Source organism: Sciurus vulgaris (genome assembly GCF_902686455.1).
Source record: "Sciurus vulgaris genome assembly, chromosome: 8".
Lineage (NCBI taxonomy): Eukaryota > Metazoa > Chordata > Mammalia > Rodentia > Sciuridae > Sciurus > Sciurus vulgaris.
Window position 1 is genome coordinate 48,497,856 of NC_136468.1, and position 18,626 is coordinate 48,516,481.

The window sequence follows — 18,626 nt, forward strand, 5'->3', positions numbered from 1 at the left end:
GGTAAAGAGGGGTGGGAGGGGTGGGGGGAAGGGAAAAAATAACAGAATGAATCAAACAACATTGCTCTATGTAAATTTATGATTACACAAATGATATGCCTTTACGCCATGTACAAACAGAGAAACAACATGTATCCCATTTGTTTACAATAAAAAAAAAAAAAAGAAATAGAATTAAGGCAAATTGAATAACCTTCTCCTTTTACCCCTCAAAGCCACATCTCACACAACCATACTTTATTGACTATTCCTTGTTAGTTAATAAACTGCCATTACCTCATAAGGCAATAGATTGAATTTTCCCAAATCATAGAGAGCACAACAGTTTCAGCCAACCAGAAGAGTGGCCAGAAAAGATTATAATTTGAAATGTAATCACCCAGCTTTCATTCACACAGCTAACTTGAAGAGTTTTACCTACAAATCAATCATAAACCCATTATACATATACAAATACTATTACCACCATCCCAACTTCAACCTTCAGATAGCAAATGGAGAGGAACAGGAAGTGGAAGGTGCACTGCTAATAGCCATCACAAATTATTAACCCTGGACTGTGTGCCTACTGTGTGACAGTCCTGGAGACACAACCACAAAACAAAGTTCCTACCCTGAAAGTTTAAAGAACTTGCTTAAGACAAGCAGGATTTGAATTCAGATATGTCTTATTCCAAATCATGTGATCTTCCACTACAACACACCTCCTCCAAAGGTGAACCACTTCAGCAGATTTTCTAAGGATAAAAGGGACAGCAAAATCAAATTCCCACGAGATATGTAGGAAGAAATGAGTTCTTTCTCTGAAACAGTTTCACAGGGTACAACAATATATGAAAACTGAACTGTGTTTATTTTTATGTGTCAACTTGGCTGGGTCATGGTGCCCAAGTACTTAGTCAAACTATTGTTCATGGTTCTATGGAGGGGCTTTTTGTCTTTTGGTTTTTGTCTGCTTGTTTGAGTTTTTTTGTGAGATTAACATTTAAATTGGAGAACATTGACTAAAGCTTATTTCCCTTCATAATGTGAGTGGACTTCATCCAATCAGTTAAAGGCTTGAAGAGAACCATTACTGACTTCCTCCAGTCAAGAAGGAATACTCCAGTAATTGACTTTCATACTTAGCTGCAACATCAGCTCTTCCCCAGGTCTCTGGTCTGCCAACGCACCCTGTAGATTTTTTTAAGTATTTTTTAATATTTTTTTTTTAGTTGTAGATGGACACAATACCTCTATTTTATTTATTTAGTTTTATGTGGTACTGAGGATCAAACCCAGTGCCTCACATGAGCTATGCAGGTGGTCTACCTGTAAGCCACAACCCCCGTCCCACCCTGTATATTTTTGACTTGCCAGTTGGCACAATCACATGAGCTAGATAATTCCTTAAAATAAATCAATCTCTCACTCTCTCTCTCGCTCTGTCTCTCTGTCTCTCTCTCTGTCTCTCTCTCTCTCTGGGGGTGTATATATATATATATATATATATATATATATATATATATATACACACACACACACACATATCCTATTGGTTCTGTTTCTTTGGCAAACTCTGAGTAATACAATAACTAAACATTAAACATAGGACATGAAAAAAAGATACCTTCAGAAATACTCCTATCCATACTCTCAGTTTATTTCCACCCTCCTCCAACAAGAAGGACAGACTCTGACAGTTCTAGTAGGATCAACTCTAGCCAATGATCTCCTTTCTAGATTAAAGGGAAGGAATTCACAAGAATAAGAGCCAAAGTTAAATAATTCCAAACTAAAACTCCACTGGTTATTTCTCCTGCAAACTGGCCAATCTCCTGAGGACTCTCCAGTTCCTTAAAGGTACTACTCAGAGAGTTCATTATTCAGAGAAGGAAGCAGTAATATAAAAATTCCACAATCATAATCTCCAATGGAAAAACACAAGTCTCATTTCAAACTTGGTTGGGTGTATAATTAGCCAAGAAAGTTATTACTAACTGAAATCACTTATGAAGACAAACTTATATAAACATTCAAAATCATAACCAATACTGTCTTTTTTCTTCTAATGTCTTTTTCCAATGTAACCAATTTATAGACAGGAGTTAAAATCTTAAATGTTTTATCTGTTAATATCACCTTTTCTCCTTTAAATAGTCCTTATAAATATATACAATCATCTAGACATCACTACTAGAAACTAAGCATTCAACAAAATACTGAGAATTTTTTAGCCATATTGTCGTAAGTTTTAAGCATATCTAATGAAAAATCATAATGCAATATCAGATTATATAATAAAGCAAATTAATTAGGACTTCACCAGAACTTATAAAATGCCAGAATTGCTTAAAATTCTAAGATTTAGCCAGGCATGCAGGTGCATACCTATAATTCTAGAGATTCAGGAGAGTGAGGCAGGAGACGGAGGCAAGTTTGAGACCAACCTCAGCAATTCAGCAAGACCCTCAGCAACTTAGAGAAACCCTGTTTCAAATTTTAAAAAAAAAAGGACTGGAGAAATAGTTCAGTGGTAAAGCATCCCTGGATTCAATCTCCAGTACCAATAAATTAACAAGCAAGCAAAGACTAAGATTCAAGTTATCAGCTGATCTAATTAGACCAGAAATAATACTTCAAACTTCTAATTTCAAAACTGTGCTCATCAACAAAACTACATTTCTCATCATTTGTACACTATAGTGTTATCTACAAACCTTCCCAAAGGTGGAAAACTACCCAATGCATAAAAGGAACTGACCCTTTGACTCCAACTAAAAATATATACTACCATATAGTCTAACCATACTTCAAATGGATCTCTTTTCAGTTAATACTTCTGTTAAGAGAAACAACAGGAAACTACATACTGGCTGGTGTTTTAGAACAGGAAACATATTCAAAAGAACTCTGGGGAGGCCTAGAACTCAAAATCCTGTTTTTAACTGAGTGTGTGCATGTTTTTCATTGGATTATATGTAAGTAAGAGAATGAACTTGACATCATTCCCTCAACTTCATGAATAGGAAGCCTACTGAGGCTCAATAATCTAACAGATCAAAAGGATATGAGCTCACCTGGGAAAAATGGTTAGGCTTTCTTTAAACAAATGTTCATTATTTTTAGTAGGACTATTCATTAAATTATGTTTCACTTCAAATCTAATATATCTGGTTTTCAAAGGCATATTTTAAGTAACTCATTAAGATAAGGCATACACTATGGTTGAACTCAAGGAAAATATCTAAGACCTATGGAAATGCTATAGTAATAATTTAAAATAAATTATAAGGTATCCCCCCTCATAAGATTTATAATCTTAGCCACAAATGTGGGATCAATGTTAACAAGGGTTTAAAAATCTGAACTTAATGAATTCAACTGTCAAAAGTGTACCCTTTTCTTAAACTAATGCCTTCTTCAGTGTTACAAAAATTTAAACTTTTTAACCAAAATTTATTTCTGTGACATATGCTCTAAAAAAATTACATTTAATTATCAGAATTTGGGGCAGCATTTAAAAAAAAGTTCCCTTAATTTCCTTAAATTGTCAGTTTTATCCCCCACAACCATTTTAGAGGTGATAAAAGAATTAACACATACTTCTTATAGAAAATTTAGTAAATCTAGAAAAATATGAATAAAGTTTTAAATGTCATCTTCATTTTCTCAACCCAGAATACAACTGAGTTAACACTTTGATGTACAGGTTTTCAAATTTTTGTTCTAGGGGCAAATACACATAAATAAAAATTAAAATGGAATATAAATGCATACTTATACTCTGTCCATTTATTAAGAAATATTTCTCATCTTGAAAAAATCTTAGAAAATAATTCCCCCATTACTGGATATGTGTGTTTCTTTAACTTTCTATTAATATCAATACTTTGATATAGTCTTTACTAATAATCTTTGACAAAAAAGACAAAAAACAATATTCAGAACACATATCCAGAAAAAGCCAATAGTAGACTGAGATTTAGCTCAGTGGTGGTAATGCTTTCCTAGCACAAGGGAGGCCCCAGGTTCAATCTCATCAATAAGTCACTGAAATATGCAGAAATTATGAGAGAAATTTCACCTAATAAATGAAAAACTATAAAGCATCTAAAATAATACTAAGTGCTGGTGCAAGGACTTAAATAAACTTAAACTATTTCAATGCAATGCTAATTAGAACCTAATATAATCTTCCTGCATAATAAGTCAGGCAATATGCATCAAGGGCTTTAAATATTTTAGCTAATAATTTAATTTTAGAAACAGATCCTAAGCCAGGCCTGCTGGCATATGTCTGTAACCCCAGCTACTCTGAAGGTTAAAGCAGGGGGTTGTAAGTTTGAGGCTAGCCTCAGCAACTTAGCATGACCCTGTCTCAAAATAAAGAATAAAAATGTCTGGGAATGTAGTTCAGTGGCAGAGTACCCCAGGGTTCAATCCATAATACCATACAAATAAATAAATAAGAAATTAATTCTGAATAAGCATAGATAAGTCTAGATGTTAACAGCCCCACAAAAAAGTATATAGGATTAATTAACATTAATTTAGCAGTATAAAAGGCACTGAAGACCTGATCTACATCATTTCTATGGTTTGAATGTATCCTTCAAAATTCATATGCGGGACCTTTATTCCCAATGTGATGGCACTGGGAGGTGGAACCATTAAGAGATGGGATCATTGGTAATACAGAGAACATGACGTTATAAAGCAAGGGGGTACCTTAGCCAGGCACGCTAGCACATGCCAGTGATCCCAACTACTTAGAAGACTAAGTTGCCCAGGCTGTTTCAAAATAAAATAAAAAGGGCTGGGGATACAGCTCAGTGACAGAATGGTTCAAACCTCAGTTCCCCAAAACAGAAAAAAACAGGGCACACCTTGTGTTTTGCCCTTTGGCATGTACATGCCTGCTCTTTCACCTTCTGCCATGCTACGACTCCCTTGCCAGATGTCAACACATGCCCTAAGATTCAGCCTTCAAAAAGAATCATGAGCTAAACAACTATTCCTTTATAAAGGACCCAGTCTCAGGCATTCTGTTAGAATAATGGGAAATGAAATCAGACAATTATCATTATTGAGCTTTCCCTAATACTTCACAAGTTTTAATTTGTGGTCCAGCCTTCACTTTTCATAAGACTTGTTTATGTGTTTGTTTTAGAGCTCAATGCCCAATCTTACAATTTCTAAGAGGAAATAGATGCTTTCAGCACAGCCTATTATATAGTAACTGATATACAACATATATTACCACATTTTATTACTCCACCTACAGAATAAACTTCTAAAAATTGAACACAAATGTATTGATAGATAAAATGACAACTGGAACATCCTACAATCAGTTTATTCATTTATTTTTGTGGTATTGGAGACTGAACCCAGGGTCACTCTACCTCTGATCTATATTCTCAGACCTTTTTTATTTTTGATTTTGAGACAGTGTCTCACTAAGTTGCTGAGGCTGGCCTCAAACTTGTGATCCTCCTACCTCAACCTTTCAAGCAGCTGGGATTACAGGCATGCACCACAGTACCTGGTTATAACATCAGGGTTTTAAAAGGTAAAAATAAACAAAGAGATGTTTCAATAAGTTTTGTCCAAACCCCTGAAAACCAATGTTAGCATCCCCAGGGGATGCCCACCAATACTTTTTTCTACAATCAGTTTTGACTTTCCCCCTGGGGAAATAAACATAGGTAGGTAGGTAGGTAGGTAGGTAGGTAGGTAGGTAGGTAGATAGGTAGGTAGGTAGGTAGATAAGACACCCAATATATATTAGATCTATACACTATCAGTTGAGTGATGAAAAATGGGAACTTATGTCTTTTACTTTCTTTATGAAACAATTCTGTACACCCATTTTGTCTGAAACAAGTACTTAAAGAACCCAACAATATAGCAGTGACACACTGGGCATGGTGGCAAACACCTGTAATCCCAGCAACTCAAGAGAATGAGGCAGGAAGATTGCAAGTTCAAGGCCAGCATCAGCAATTTAGCAAGACCTTGTCTCAAAACAAGAAGTAAAAACAGCTGGGGATGTGACTTAGTAGGTAAGCACACCTGGTTCAATTCCTGGTATGAAAAATACATATTTTATATTGTATATTTTTAATAATACATTATAAAATATATAAGTATATTTATATGGATCTTTAAAAAGAAGATCTAAAAATCTAACCAATAAATTTGTTTCTCTATTTCCTCTGCTGAAATCCATTACAGTGGAAGGAAAAGTCTTCAAATGCCTAAAAAGGGACCTCTGACTTTGAGTCCTATTTAATTCGTATATTCAAGATTAGACGTAAATTTTCTGATATGAACATACTTCCATGAAGCTCTACTTATAAAACACATTCTCCAACTTAAAAATGAGGGAAAGATACTGTTACCAGTTTAATTTAAAACCACTTATCATCCATAAATATGTGGGGAATAGTCTTAACTCTATAAACACTTTTAAAATCCTGGTGAAAGGGATTGAAGAAGCAAAGAACAAAACTCTACTCCTTCAACACTAAAATTTCTAAGTACCTTTATACTCTGCTATTTTACTGTCTTCTTTGTAAGGACAGGTGTGTAAGAAAGAAACAGGAAGTTAGGTTGCAAATTTAGTAATTGTGCAAAAATTATCAATATTTCAATCATGTTGAACTGTGCTATAAAGCTATTTCCAGAACAAAAGTGAGAGAAGCAATTAATATGTCAGCAACTATATTACAAAACATTTCTTTCTTTATTCTTAGATTTCTCAGCAGGATGTTTGAATATATAGTTCAACCCATACTTTCAAAAGTCAAGCTGCTTTAAAAATCCACTCTATAAAAATGTACTCCCATGGATTTAAAACTTTAACTATTTTAAAGGTTTTTTTGTTCTTGTTTTTCAGGGCCTAGGACTGAACTCAGGACCTTGCGTGTGTTCAGTGAGTACTCTGCCACTGAGCTAAATCCCCAACCCCTAACTATTTTAAAGTTTGTAGTATAATCTACAGCACAAATAACAATCTTAAGAGCAATTTAACACAAATTCTTCATTTCCATATTTCAACAAAAGATATCCAAAATATGTTTTATTCCCCTTTGAAATAAAGGTACAAATATTTATAATTATGGTAGAGTACAAATATGTTTGCAATGTAATCAAAGAATTACAAAATACTAAGCTGAGACAGGCTCTTACTGATAAATGACAAGTAAGAGTCTCAATTACAAGAAATCCAAGGTCTCAAGATTTGTCCAAGTTCAGAGTATCAAGTAACTATCTGTGTTACTTTTATTATCACCAGTTAATATTTATTTAATTACCAGTTAATATTTAATAGTAAATAGGTAATGTGCTTCAGTAGACAAAATAGAATAAACTACATAAATACCTGCCTCAAATCATTCATCTTCGTAGATGGTTGCAGTAGAAATAGCAAGTGGGCATAAGAAATCTAAATTGATATATTGAAGGATCAGGAAATTTTTTTAAAAATAAAGATTAAAGTTTGTCCATAAATAATTCCAATCAATGTAAAGGAATACCAAAAGCAGCAAAACACAGCAAGCAGTATGAGAGTTATAAACATCAGATCATTACATAACAAGGGTTCCTTTTTCCCAGAAAAGACCAATGTAAAGATGAAAATCAGTACTAACATAATTTGTGCCTTTAAAGAAACCCTGTGTTGAATTGAACACTCCATGCTGTGTTTTAGACTACATCTTTGGTTTTGGGGTGTTTTGGGGTTGTTGTTGTTTTGGGGGTTTTTTTAGTACTAGGGATTGAAACCAAGGGCACTCAACTAATGAGCCATATCCCCAGGCCTTTTTTGTATCTTATTTAGAGACAGGGTCTTGAGCTGCTTAGGGCCTCCTAAAATTGGAGAGGATGGCTTTGAACTGGTGATCCTCTGTCTCAGCCTCCCAAGCCACTGGGATTACAGGCGTATGCCACCACGCCCACCTAGACTATATTAACAGGAATGCAGCAACCCACACAGGGGAGTTATTCCAATCATCTTTGCCACATAAACCTTTTCTTCCCCAGTTACAAATCTCCTCCTTCCTTCTTGGATTCTTCTGTCTCCTCAGCTTCATGTCTTCTTTCTGAAATTTCATTAAAAGGTAGACAACATTTGTTGCTCCCACATTTGCCATTTAATTTTTAGACCACGTCACCATTGCAAAAACTCTTTCGCACTAGCTCTCTAGACTTTCCTATAGTCTATTATCCTCACGGTATCTTAAATTTAACATATCCCAAGCCATACTCATTGTGTCTCCTACATTCCTTTAAAATAGCATGTTCCTGATTCCATTTATATGAAATGTCTAGAAGAAGCAAATCCATAGAGACAAGAAGTAGATTACTGTTTGCCAGAGGATGGAGGAAGAAGAATTGGGAGTGACTACTAACAGGCACAGAGTTTCTTCCTGGCATGATGAAAATGTTCAAGAATTAGATAACAGAAGCTGGAGTTATAGCTCAGTGGTGGAGGCCTTGCCTTGCACGCATGAGGCACTGGGTTTGAGCCTCAGTACCACATAAAAATAAATAAATAAAATAAAGGTATTGTGTCCATCTACAACTAAAAATATATTTTTAAAAAAGAATTAGATAAAAGAGTGATGACTACACAACAGTGTGAATATACTGACAACAACAATTATGCAATTTAAAATGGAGTTTTGTTATTTGAATTTCTATCTCAATAAAAATTGCTAATTAAATTTAAAAAAAAATAAAAACAAGTGTACACACACACACACCAGCTTGCCCTTTCTTGAAATTTTCCTTTTACCTTCCAAAGTAATAAACTCCCCATGCGTGGACTTATTCAAGCAAAAGGTAAAAGATCATCTGTCAGCAATATGCTATTAAAGGACTTCCCAAAGTGACTGGGAAATTACATTAGATTTACCTTGAGTATTTTTCATCTCTAAATTTCTGTGTCACCAAAGTAAAAGAGATTGGAACCAGGAGAAAACTAAAGCATAACTTGAACATTTTTCTTGTTTCAAAATGAGAACTATAGGATATAAGCAATATAATCAAAGAATGAAAATAAAATAGGTTCAAAATGAAAAGGCACAGAAAACAAGAAAGAATAACAAGTAAATGAGATAATGGCACAAAAACCAACAAATTATTTTCAGAGTTTAATAGCACAATGTTTGTTTCCCTTATACCCAATTTATCCTACATCTAACTGTATTTCTCTACAAATGCCTAAACATTTTTTCCTCTTTAGTGACAATGAAATAAGATGTTAGAAAAAAAGTTAATGCAAATAAGATTAAAATCAAATATACCTGATGGGCATGTAATTGGGTTAACAAGGTGAACAATGTATGAACATAACAGAAAGTTATTTCCCCAAAAATCTGGCATCTTATCATTGAAGCCCATGAACCCAACAACTAGTAACATTTGCGAGAAAGTTTAGAAGAAAGATACTTTATGATGTGGAAAAGCAAAGAAACTTCAAATCTTCCTACTTATAAATGCCAGCAAACATCTAAAATAATTTGCAATACAAAAAAAAAAAAAAAAAAAAAAAAAAAAAAAAAAAAAAAAACCTTCTTTAAACCAAACTAGCTCTTTCAGAAGCCAGAAACTGTGCCTCAAACTCTTGGTTCAAAAAGGGGTCTGTTTACCAACAGCATCAGTACCACTTAAGAGGTTGTTATAAATGCAGAATCTCAGGTCCCACTCCAGACCTACTGTTGCAAGAGTTTGCTATATTATTTGAGGATATTAAATTCTGTTAAAGAGGACAAGAAAACAAACGGGGCCTGGAGGTATAGCTCAGCGGTAAAGCACCTTTATATCATATGTAAGGAAGGCCCTGGGTTCAAACCCAGCACCACAAAAAAAAAAAAAAATGAAATTCATACGGAGTGATCAATTTAAATAAAGGTAAGTAAGCTTATAGCTTATGAGAAAGAGACAATACTCACAGGCTTGGTTAAGTATAGATAATGAGAATGAAGCTGGTAAAATGAAGGCAGAATTCAATATATACATTAAAAATAGGTACATTAATAACCCAAATGACATTGCAAAAATAGAATAAAATACTGTTGGGATAAAACAAGGCTTACAAATTGAAGGGGCTGAAAAGACCAAATCATCATTGTGTCATGTCTGGATTGACATTAAGCCATCTACCTGACAGATGTCACCTCCATATCAAGACATCTATTAAGGATATTCAGTATGGTCCCATTCTGGAACGACATCATAATTTGTGGAATCTTGGCCCAAATATCAACTCTGGTCCTCATAGCCACTCCACCAATGGGAAAGACTGATGGGAAAGAGAGATTCGACAGGTGAACACTGTGCAGCCAGGAGGCAGGAAGTAGGGTCCTAACAACTTTGCACTTTATCTTAAGTGTGTTAACTAACTCCATGGTTTTGTTCTTGCTTCTGGATTTGTGCTTTAAATCAATTTGATAAATCGAGAGATTCAAGCACTTTAATTTGAGTCTGAATGCGTCTATTCAATAACCTCTGAGAGCTTGAATGGTACTGTATTTGGGGGCTAACCCTTGCATGAAGGTAATTTCCCACAGAACACCCACTGAAAACAGAATCTGCATTTTAACAAGATTCCCAAGTGATTCATATGCATATTAAAGTTTAAGAAGCACTGACAAAACTGTAAGAAAGAGAAGCCTCCACAAAGACAAAAAGTTGGATCTCAGAAAAACTATGCTCAGGAATACCATCCTGAACAAAAGGTTGCATGTAAAGGGAAGAGACTGATAGCCCCAAAAGTAGGAGAGAATACAAAGAGATCCATTTTCGACAATTAACATGGCTTTGCTTGCCAGTCCTCCTTTGAACTCTAGCTCTCTAAAGCTCCATACAGTTTTCAGAAAACACTCGAAGTATAGCACACTGCACTGCAACATTAATTCTGCAATCTTCTCCTTGCTGGGGGTTAAGAAAATCTCCTTTTTCAGATAACGCTGTATTTCAAGAATACCAATCCAAAGGCTGTAAAGCTATCAGTAACAGAGAAAGGGTTATGACTTCCTTAATGAGGCTACAATGATCTCAGAAAGGTCATCCAAGAGCAGAGTTGAGTCGAGTCTGAGAAACCTTGTTATTGGGCTGCACACCTCCCACCTAGCAGGGACTCCTGACTGGGGCAGCGCCAGTTGCCTGCATTACATCCACATTGTTCTTGACGCATATGAAGGGCTCAGTAACTGTTCTGAAGTAATAGAAAAAATAATGACAAATGTCACTCTGTCTATCCTTGATTCCTCTAGGACACATTTACTTTAATTCAATCACTTGGCTCTGAGAAGTTCCTGAAAACAAAAGCAAAATTCCACATCTCAAACTAACAAGATTCATAACAATCTCCCATCAATTTATTAAAGGAGGATTTTATGTTTTCTATGATTAATCCCATTTTAAGATTCCAAGACCCAATGAAACACATCAAATATCTGATAAGAAACAACTGTGCCCATGAAACACAGGGAAGTTATACTAACTGCTGGCCAACAAAACAATCTAACCACTTTTAAGTCATTAACAAGTATTAGGAATATGCTACACAGGAAAGATCAGCTATTCTTTTGCTAGGTCCAGATTTAAGACATGTTAGGGTAATATCTAAAAAAGAATTGACAATATCACGCACTCAATGACATATCAAGGACAATATCACACACTCAATGATCATAAATAAGATCTACAAAAACACTAAAGATGTTGGGAACATTTCACCAAGTAAAGAATAAAATATCAGGAAAAGAACATAAAAGTTTCAAAAATCATTTCTATAAAGAATATGTGCCCTGTTGCTTCCCAAGTGTGTTTAAATTTCAAAGGAAAAGATTTTGTTTGGAAATCTTAATTTCCCATTTCATAAAGCTTTATGAAAAGAGTAAGGAAACACACACGGGGTAGCTGAACGTACTCTGTTCAAAATTGTCTATCAAATCCCTTTCACTCTGTGCATTTAGTAGACCCAAGTACTGCTAAAGGACACACAGGACATTAGACATCTGGCCACAGTTCTATACAGTCTTACATGGGTTTTAAATATAGTGTGTTTAAGAACTGCCTCTATAAGGTCACAGAGCAAAGGGCTAACCTTATAGATTTTTGTGTCTTCTGCAGCTAGCAGCATGAGAGACCACAAATGATAAGCCTTCCCTAAATACTTGTTAAATTTAATTAAGTATTACCACCCTCCGGAGGCAAAAAAAAATTTTAATTGCAGAATAACGAAATGCCACCACCATCACCAGTAGAAAGCAGTTTTCAAAATGTCCAAGTGAATCTACTTGCATGTCAAACAATGGAAACAACAAGAAAGAGTAATTGTCTCATTCATTACAAAAGGGCTAATAATGACTCTTCTGTTTGCAAACTTAATCCACTCCAACTAGTCCTGTTAACTGCTTGATAAAACGCAAGGCGTTATGTTTGTTTCATAAGCTTGATCTAAGTTCTTCATGAAATGTATAAAACCTAAATGCATGTAATCTATTTTCATTCCATCTGTTCTGAAATTCAGTTTATTTATTATATGAAAATTAAGAGGCAAAACACTTACTGTTATGAGCAAAAATAGCAAAAAGCACTTGACTGAAAATTTCATGCCCAAAAAGCTGGCTTCTTCCCAGAAATGAACAGACATATTTCAATGATAAATCTTTTAAAATCAATTAAACCTACTATGGTGTAGTTATGTTTTGTGCAGCATAGGACACAAATACAAAGCTAGTGTCCCAGTGGGCTGAGTGGCTAATCTTCTACTTAATAAATGGTTCATAATCTGCTATCCCCCTATTAAAAAGTCAGTTGCTGGCTTTAACAAACTCCTTGAAGAGTTCATTTCAGCATTCCTGCTTTGCCCAGTGTGAAATGATTTAATCCTGTTGCTTTCTTCCTAAAGGGCAGTAAGACCATGTTCAAAGGGGACATGAATGGTGAAATTTGGGTGCTCACTGGACAGGCTTGAGGGAAGGACACCTTTGAGGACAGTACCTAGAAGTGGAAGGGGAGTGGGGAATGAGAAGGAGAGAAAATAACACTGGGAGGTGGGTAAGCACCCTACTTAGCTTACTTTCAAACTAGATTCAAGTTTATTTCCAACAGTTTAACTTGACAGGACCCATTCTGATCCAGAACTATGCCTTACACTATTAAAATGTAAATCTACCTCCCAACAGCTGCAAATAATTTCATAAAGTATTACTTTATTTCAAAATAGCATTTCATAACATAAAGCAATCAGACTTCTCTGTGGATATTTCTATGTAAATTCTATCTTATGGCTATATATGGAAGTTCATAAAGAGAAATAACAGTAATTTCAGATTTTCAGGAGAAATTTTTTAAAGATATGACACCAAACTCCAAATCTATCATATATATACAGCATGTAAGCCAGAAGCCCCTAAAAAGTGGTTTCGAACTACACATTTGCCACCATATCATACCCTACACACACATACACCGCCCCACAGATTCCCCAAGGAGAGCATGCCAGAATCTGCGAACTGAGCTGGTGGGCAAGGACACTGTGAAAAAGCACTCCAGGGGATTCTGATACTCAACCAACCACCTCCTGCCCCTACTGCCACTATCCACTAATAATGTCATAATGTTCTACCACCCGCTGCTGATGTACTTTATGTTATTCTCCTATACCAAATATTAACTAAGTGAAGTTATTAGAATACAGCTTCTGACATTTATCCAGTTTTTAAGAAGTAAAAATAAATCCATGAATGGCAAATCAATTTTACTTTCACAAAATTTCATTCTAAAGCTATACAACAAATTCTGAACTCAAATCTGTTTACAGTGACAGTTTTTCAATTAAAGTATTTAAGTCGGCTAATACATTTCCATAAATCAAATTTTCACTACCACGTAGCAATGAAAAAAAGTTTCAACAACATTCTTCACAATCCATTTACACTTAAGTGAGAAATAACTCAGATATTTTTAAGCAAGTAAATAAAGAGATTTCAAGGTTACCATAACTCACCCAATGTACCGTATACCTCATATCTTACAGTGTGTAGATTCAGGTTATTATTTAGAGGTTACAATAAGTGACACTTGTTAAAGCAGCTCTATTTCAAACTGACACTCCTCATTTTCAATGCTTCTGCTGTTCACACTTCAGTTCAATGGAATGTACCTCACAATCCCCAAACTTCAACTTTCACATTAGTCAATATTAGTTTATGCCACTACACAGGCCATTAAAAAATGTGATCTCTCTCCAAATCCAAACTTTTAAAATCACCTGCCAACAGGTGTACATATCCACAATCTTGAATTCCTTACAAAAACTTCTAGGAGTTGTCAAATCTATTTTGCATAGTTAGGCCCCAACACTAAAAACAAACTTAGAAAACAAACTTACCTTAATTGGAGCACTACTAAACTTAATTTTCCGATTTGCTGGGATTTCTTCTTCTTCTGGCAAGCCAACGATTTCTGAGTATTCCATATCAGGCTGATAGTAATTGTTCTCATCACTATCTTCCTCCTCATCCTGCTCAGTGCCTGTCTCTCCCCAGTCTGAATTATACCTGGATCTCACCCTATACACATTATAGTCACTATGCATATACACATGGGAACTCTCAAAATTATTTGAGTCTTCAGGTACTTCTTTTCCACAACTGGATGCAGAAGCATCAGGAGAGGTGAAATCACCACCTGCAAGTTCTTTCCTCTGTTGCTTTGCTGCCTCACTTCCAACGGAATTAGCTTCAGTCTCTCCTGAAGGTCGGTTTTGTGGTGAAAGGATATCAGACTTTGGCATTGCCTTATTTTCAGCACAAGGCTCTTCAGGAATATCTTTGTCAATTCTGCCCGGAGTCTCTTGGTTAGATGTGGAGTCCTCGGCTTCCTTGCTCTGCTGTATCTCTTCACTAGGTAATGAAGCTAGAGAGGTACTTTTAGGAGCCACTTCTGGTACGGGAGTTGTATTACTCTTCTGAGCATCCTCTGTATCAACACTTTGTTTGTTTGATGGAGACCAAGAATTAGAATCCTTAAGGTGACCAAAGGTGTCAAGATTTGTAACAGTAACAGATGGTAAATTCAGGGGATAATGCCCAGTCACTGAGTATTCACTGTTTGCAGCCTTCTCAGAAATGATGGCACTGGGGGACTCGGTGTTCTCAAATACTGCACTCAGTTGACTCACCGTTGGGGAGACAGCCTCGGTCCGGGAGCTAAGGCTGTCCAAGGAATCAGTACTGCCTCTGTTGGACTTGGAACCACCCCACTCATCCTGTGGTTCACTCCCTCCAGCTTTTTCTTTCTTTGGGGAATAGCGGTTGTTTTGCCCTGACTCATGCACACTTCTCTCAAACATCTTTCGGGTCTCTGTGAATTTAGAATATGAAGGGCCATCATACATTGTATCAAATCTACTAATTCGTTCAGATACAGAGGACTCCAATTTAACAACCGAGCCATCTGTTTTCTCCAGAAATTCTTTGGGCCTCATTCTTCTCTGAGGGGATGAAGGTCCACCTTTCCCCCTCGTTCTGGCAATGACCGCAGCATTCTCGTTGGGTTCCATACCCATCTGCATAAACAGGTTTTTAATTCTATTGACATTGGAGCCATATTTCCTCCCCCTGCTCTGCTGGGAGCCCTCACCTTCCTTTGCTTTTTGTTCCCCATCTGACTTGGGTTTGTCAAAGGTACTTTTCAGTGCCTGGAACTCAGTTCTATATGCATTCCTGTGAGGAGAGGCACTTCTGAGAGTGGTTCGTTCACCTGAAGACTCAGCTTTCAACATTTTTACTTCAAGGGTGAAAAGCCAATGTTCATAATGATCAGGAAAAAAAAATATTTCTTCTCTAATCACCAATATTTGGTCAAGTAAAGGACCTCTCAAGTGGCATATTGTCAGTGATCGTCCCAACAAACGTATTAGGAAATTATTCAGTCAAGAGTTACACAAAATGGCTTTTTCAAAGCAAGACTAGAGGTTCATCTGTAATAGAAAAGAATGAATGTCTGAATCCATGTACTCACTTGAATTTATGTTTAGTCAACTAATACACACTTTATTGTCCAAGTGGTTCAGTCACATGTCAAGCAGAAGAAATTATTTATTGAAAAGGGAAATTAAAAGTCAAGAAGTTAAAAGTTATTCTTATTGGTCTGGTAACAAAAATGTTTCAAACACAATTTGGAGATCCCTATCAAGCCCCTTCTTTCCCCCCACCCACCAACTCCCCACACACATTAGACTTAAGTACATTTGAAAACAACACTTTAGCCCATTTTGGATGCTTTTGTGAATGACCCTAAAAGAAACAGGCAATTCAAGTATGTTTAAGAAATCATCAAACTGTCCAGAAAAATTCATTTCACTTGGCATTTTCCATACTCAGGAAGAACTTACTCTAAGTACAGTTAGAAGTTTGGAATCTGTTTACAAACTTCAAAATATGCCACACTGGCTTATTTCAGTCTCTCTGGTCCAATATTCTCATCTAGAGCATCCCCAAAGTGCCACTAGTGCAATTTCAGAACAAAACAAGAAAAAAGTTCTTGAATGTCGGTAAGTTTCACTCTAAGCTCAGTTATAGCCAATATTCGGAAGTTTTCTAACAGTGGGTATATAATTATGGAGTGGGACGTAGACATCATGGGAATGAATACAAGAGAATGTGACAATCAGAAAGCAAATGTACCATGACATCTCTCTTCCCAGTCCTGATTTGTTTATTCCTTCTTGCCTCTAACTCACTACAAGCTCCAAACACAACAGCAATGCATGCTTGCTGGTCTCTAGCCCACAGCTGGATTTTATATCAATATGCAAGCAGTCAAATACTTCAAGATCTGCTGAAGAGCAGACAATACCGTTCTAAAGATTTTTCATTTTGTTTTTGTTTTGTTTTGTTTTCATATTAGACTGAACCACATCACCCTCACGCACAATCAGCTGAGGAAGCACACACTTTCACTTAAATGTCTCTGAACTCGTTTCCTGGCCCAGCATGCATGCATGGCCCATGCAGACAAACAAGAAAGGCTGAAGAGTGCGGTGCCAGGTTTTTTTTTCTTTTTTTCTTTCTTTTTTTTGTAAAGCATCGACAATCTCCTTTTACCCTGACATTTTTTTTAAAGCCATAAACACCCTCCCTTCTCCCCCACTCACACACCCCATTCCCTCCCCCGCCAATTCGAGCCCGAGGGGGCGGAGGCGGGGGCGAAGGGGCCGCCGGGGATTCAAAACCTGCCCTCACAAAAGACAAACATAAATAACACCAACTTGAGAGGCAGCCGATTCCCAAGCCTGGTTCGGGACGCAATCCCTCGGCCCCGGGGCAGGGCCGGGAGAGCAGGTGACGCCAAGCGCTATGGTAGGAGGTCGCAGTCTAGCTTTGTGCCAAGAAGCACCTGAAGTCCTAACACATTGGCTGCGGCTCCCGGCGGCTGCCAGGCGGATCCCAGTGTGGCACGGGGAGAGACGAGCTCCCTGGCCACATTTAAAAAAAAAAAGAAAGAAAAAAAGAAAGAACGAAAATTATAGGGTAATGATAATAAATCCCTTTGTTTTTCCTCCCAATGTGCCAGGAAACAATAGATCCCACTGATAATGCCTCCGATCCTCAACCTCTCGCTCCCCAACCACAGCCCACCCCCACCCCCAGCCTGCAACTCAGCCTTTGTACATGCCGATATTTCCCTGCTCATCTCCTCCCTCCCCAGCTCCTCGCCCCGCGCACAGCCTCCCCCTTACCCGAGCGGGAGCGCCGCGGGCGGGAGGGTCGGCCGCGCGCTCCCACCCCGCTCGCTGCGCCCCCCGCCCCGCGGTGGCCGCGGCTGCTCGGTGCCGGCCCGCTGGGTGCCCGCCACCCGCTCCTCACGGCGCCGCGCGGAGGGCGGCTGCGGCGGCCGCTTCCACCCGCGCCTCGGCCCCCACGCGCGCCCTGTCCGCGGCGGGCGGCCCCGGGAGGCGCGCTGCGCTCCTCAACGCCATTGCGGGCGGGTGGCGGCGGCCGGGCACCGAAGCGCTCGCACACTCGGGCCGGCCTGGGGCTGGGGGCGCCGGCCTGGAAGGGGCTTGGCCCACGTGCGGTCACCCACGCCCGGCCTTCGGGCCGGCGGGGGAGGCCGGGGTGTAATGGAGGACAGGCCGCGGGGGCGAGGAAGGCCCAGGGTAACAGGTGCCTCACCTCGGCTGAAAGGATTAACTCTAGGGCCGCAGAGAGAGGGAACCCAGCAGCAAAATCCCAGGAGAGGGAGAGAGAGGGAGCCTCTGGCGGCCAACGAAGGGCGAAAAGCACCGGCCCGAGGCGAGGCCGCCCCACCCCCTCGGCCGTGGGCGAGGGGCCTCTCTGGCCTGGGGCAAGGCCTGCTCTTCCGGAGCCTGGCCCGTGTTGGTTCCGGAACTGGGTTTGGGCAACCAGTAGCTGTGGCCCCTGTTTCGTCTGCAGTTAACTCCGTGACCCCAGGGCTTCCAAACCCGGACCACTGTCCTTGCCTGAAAGGCCAAGACCTAGGCCCCCACTCTGGTGACTTCCATCTGAGCCACTGCAGCTGGCCTACTACCCATCTTGACCCCAGGGTTCCCCTGCTAAAAGGAAAGGAGTGAGGAGGGTTTCTGGCTCTCTTGGCTG

At 38.4% G+C, this 18,626-nt stretch overlaps 1 protein-coding gene across 12 annotated transcripts in view; it reads right to left on the bottom strand.

The window, feature by feature from the left end:
- PPP1R9A (protein phosphatase 1 regulatory subunit 9A) overlaps positions 1-18,337 on the bottom strand; it is a 355,775-nt gene extending 337,438 nt beyond the window's left edge. For 5 of the 12 annotated variants that reach the window (XM_079152238.1, XM_079152245.1, XM_079152247.1 and 2 more), the window contains exons 1-3: positions 18,183-18,326; positions 17,276-17,482; positions 14,393-15,985 (exon numbers count right to left, since the gene is read on the bottom strand). In XM_079152238.1, coding sequence (XP_079008364.1) covers positions 14,393-15,787 — 1,395 coding nt within the window. In that variant the 5' untranslated portion in view covers positions 15,788-15,985; positions 17,276-17,482; positions 18,183-18,326. Of the gene's footprint in view, positions 1-14,392; positions 15,986-17,275; positions 17,483-17,746; positions 18,118-18,182 lie in introns of those variants that run through there. The other 7 variants (XR_013765931.1, XM_079152237.1, XM_079152239.1 and 4 more) reach the window with 6 other exon arrangements.
- Positions 18,338-18,626: the final 289 nt, after the last annotated feature.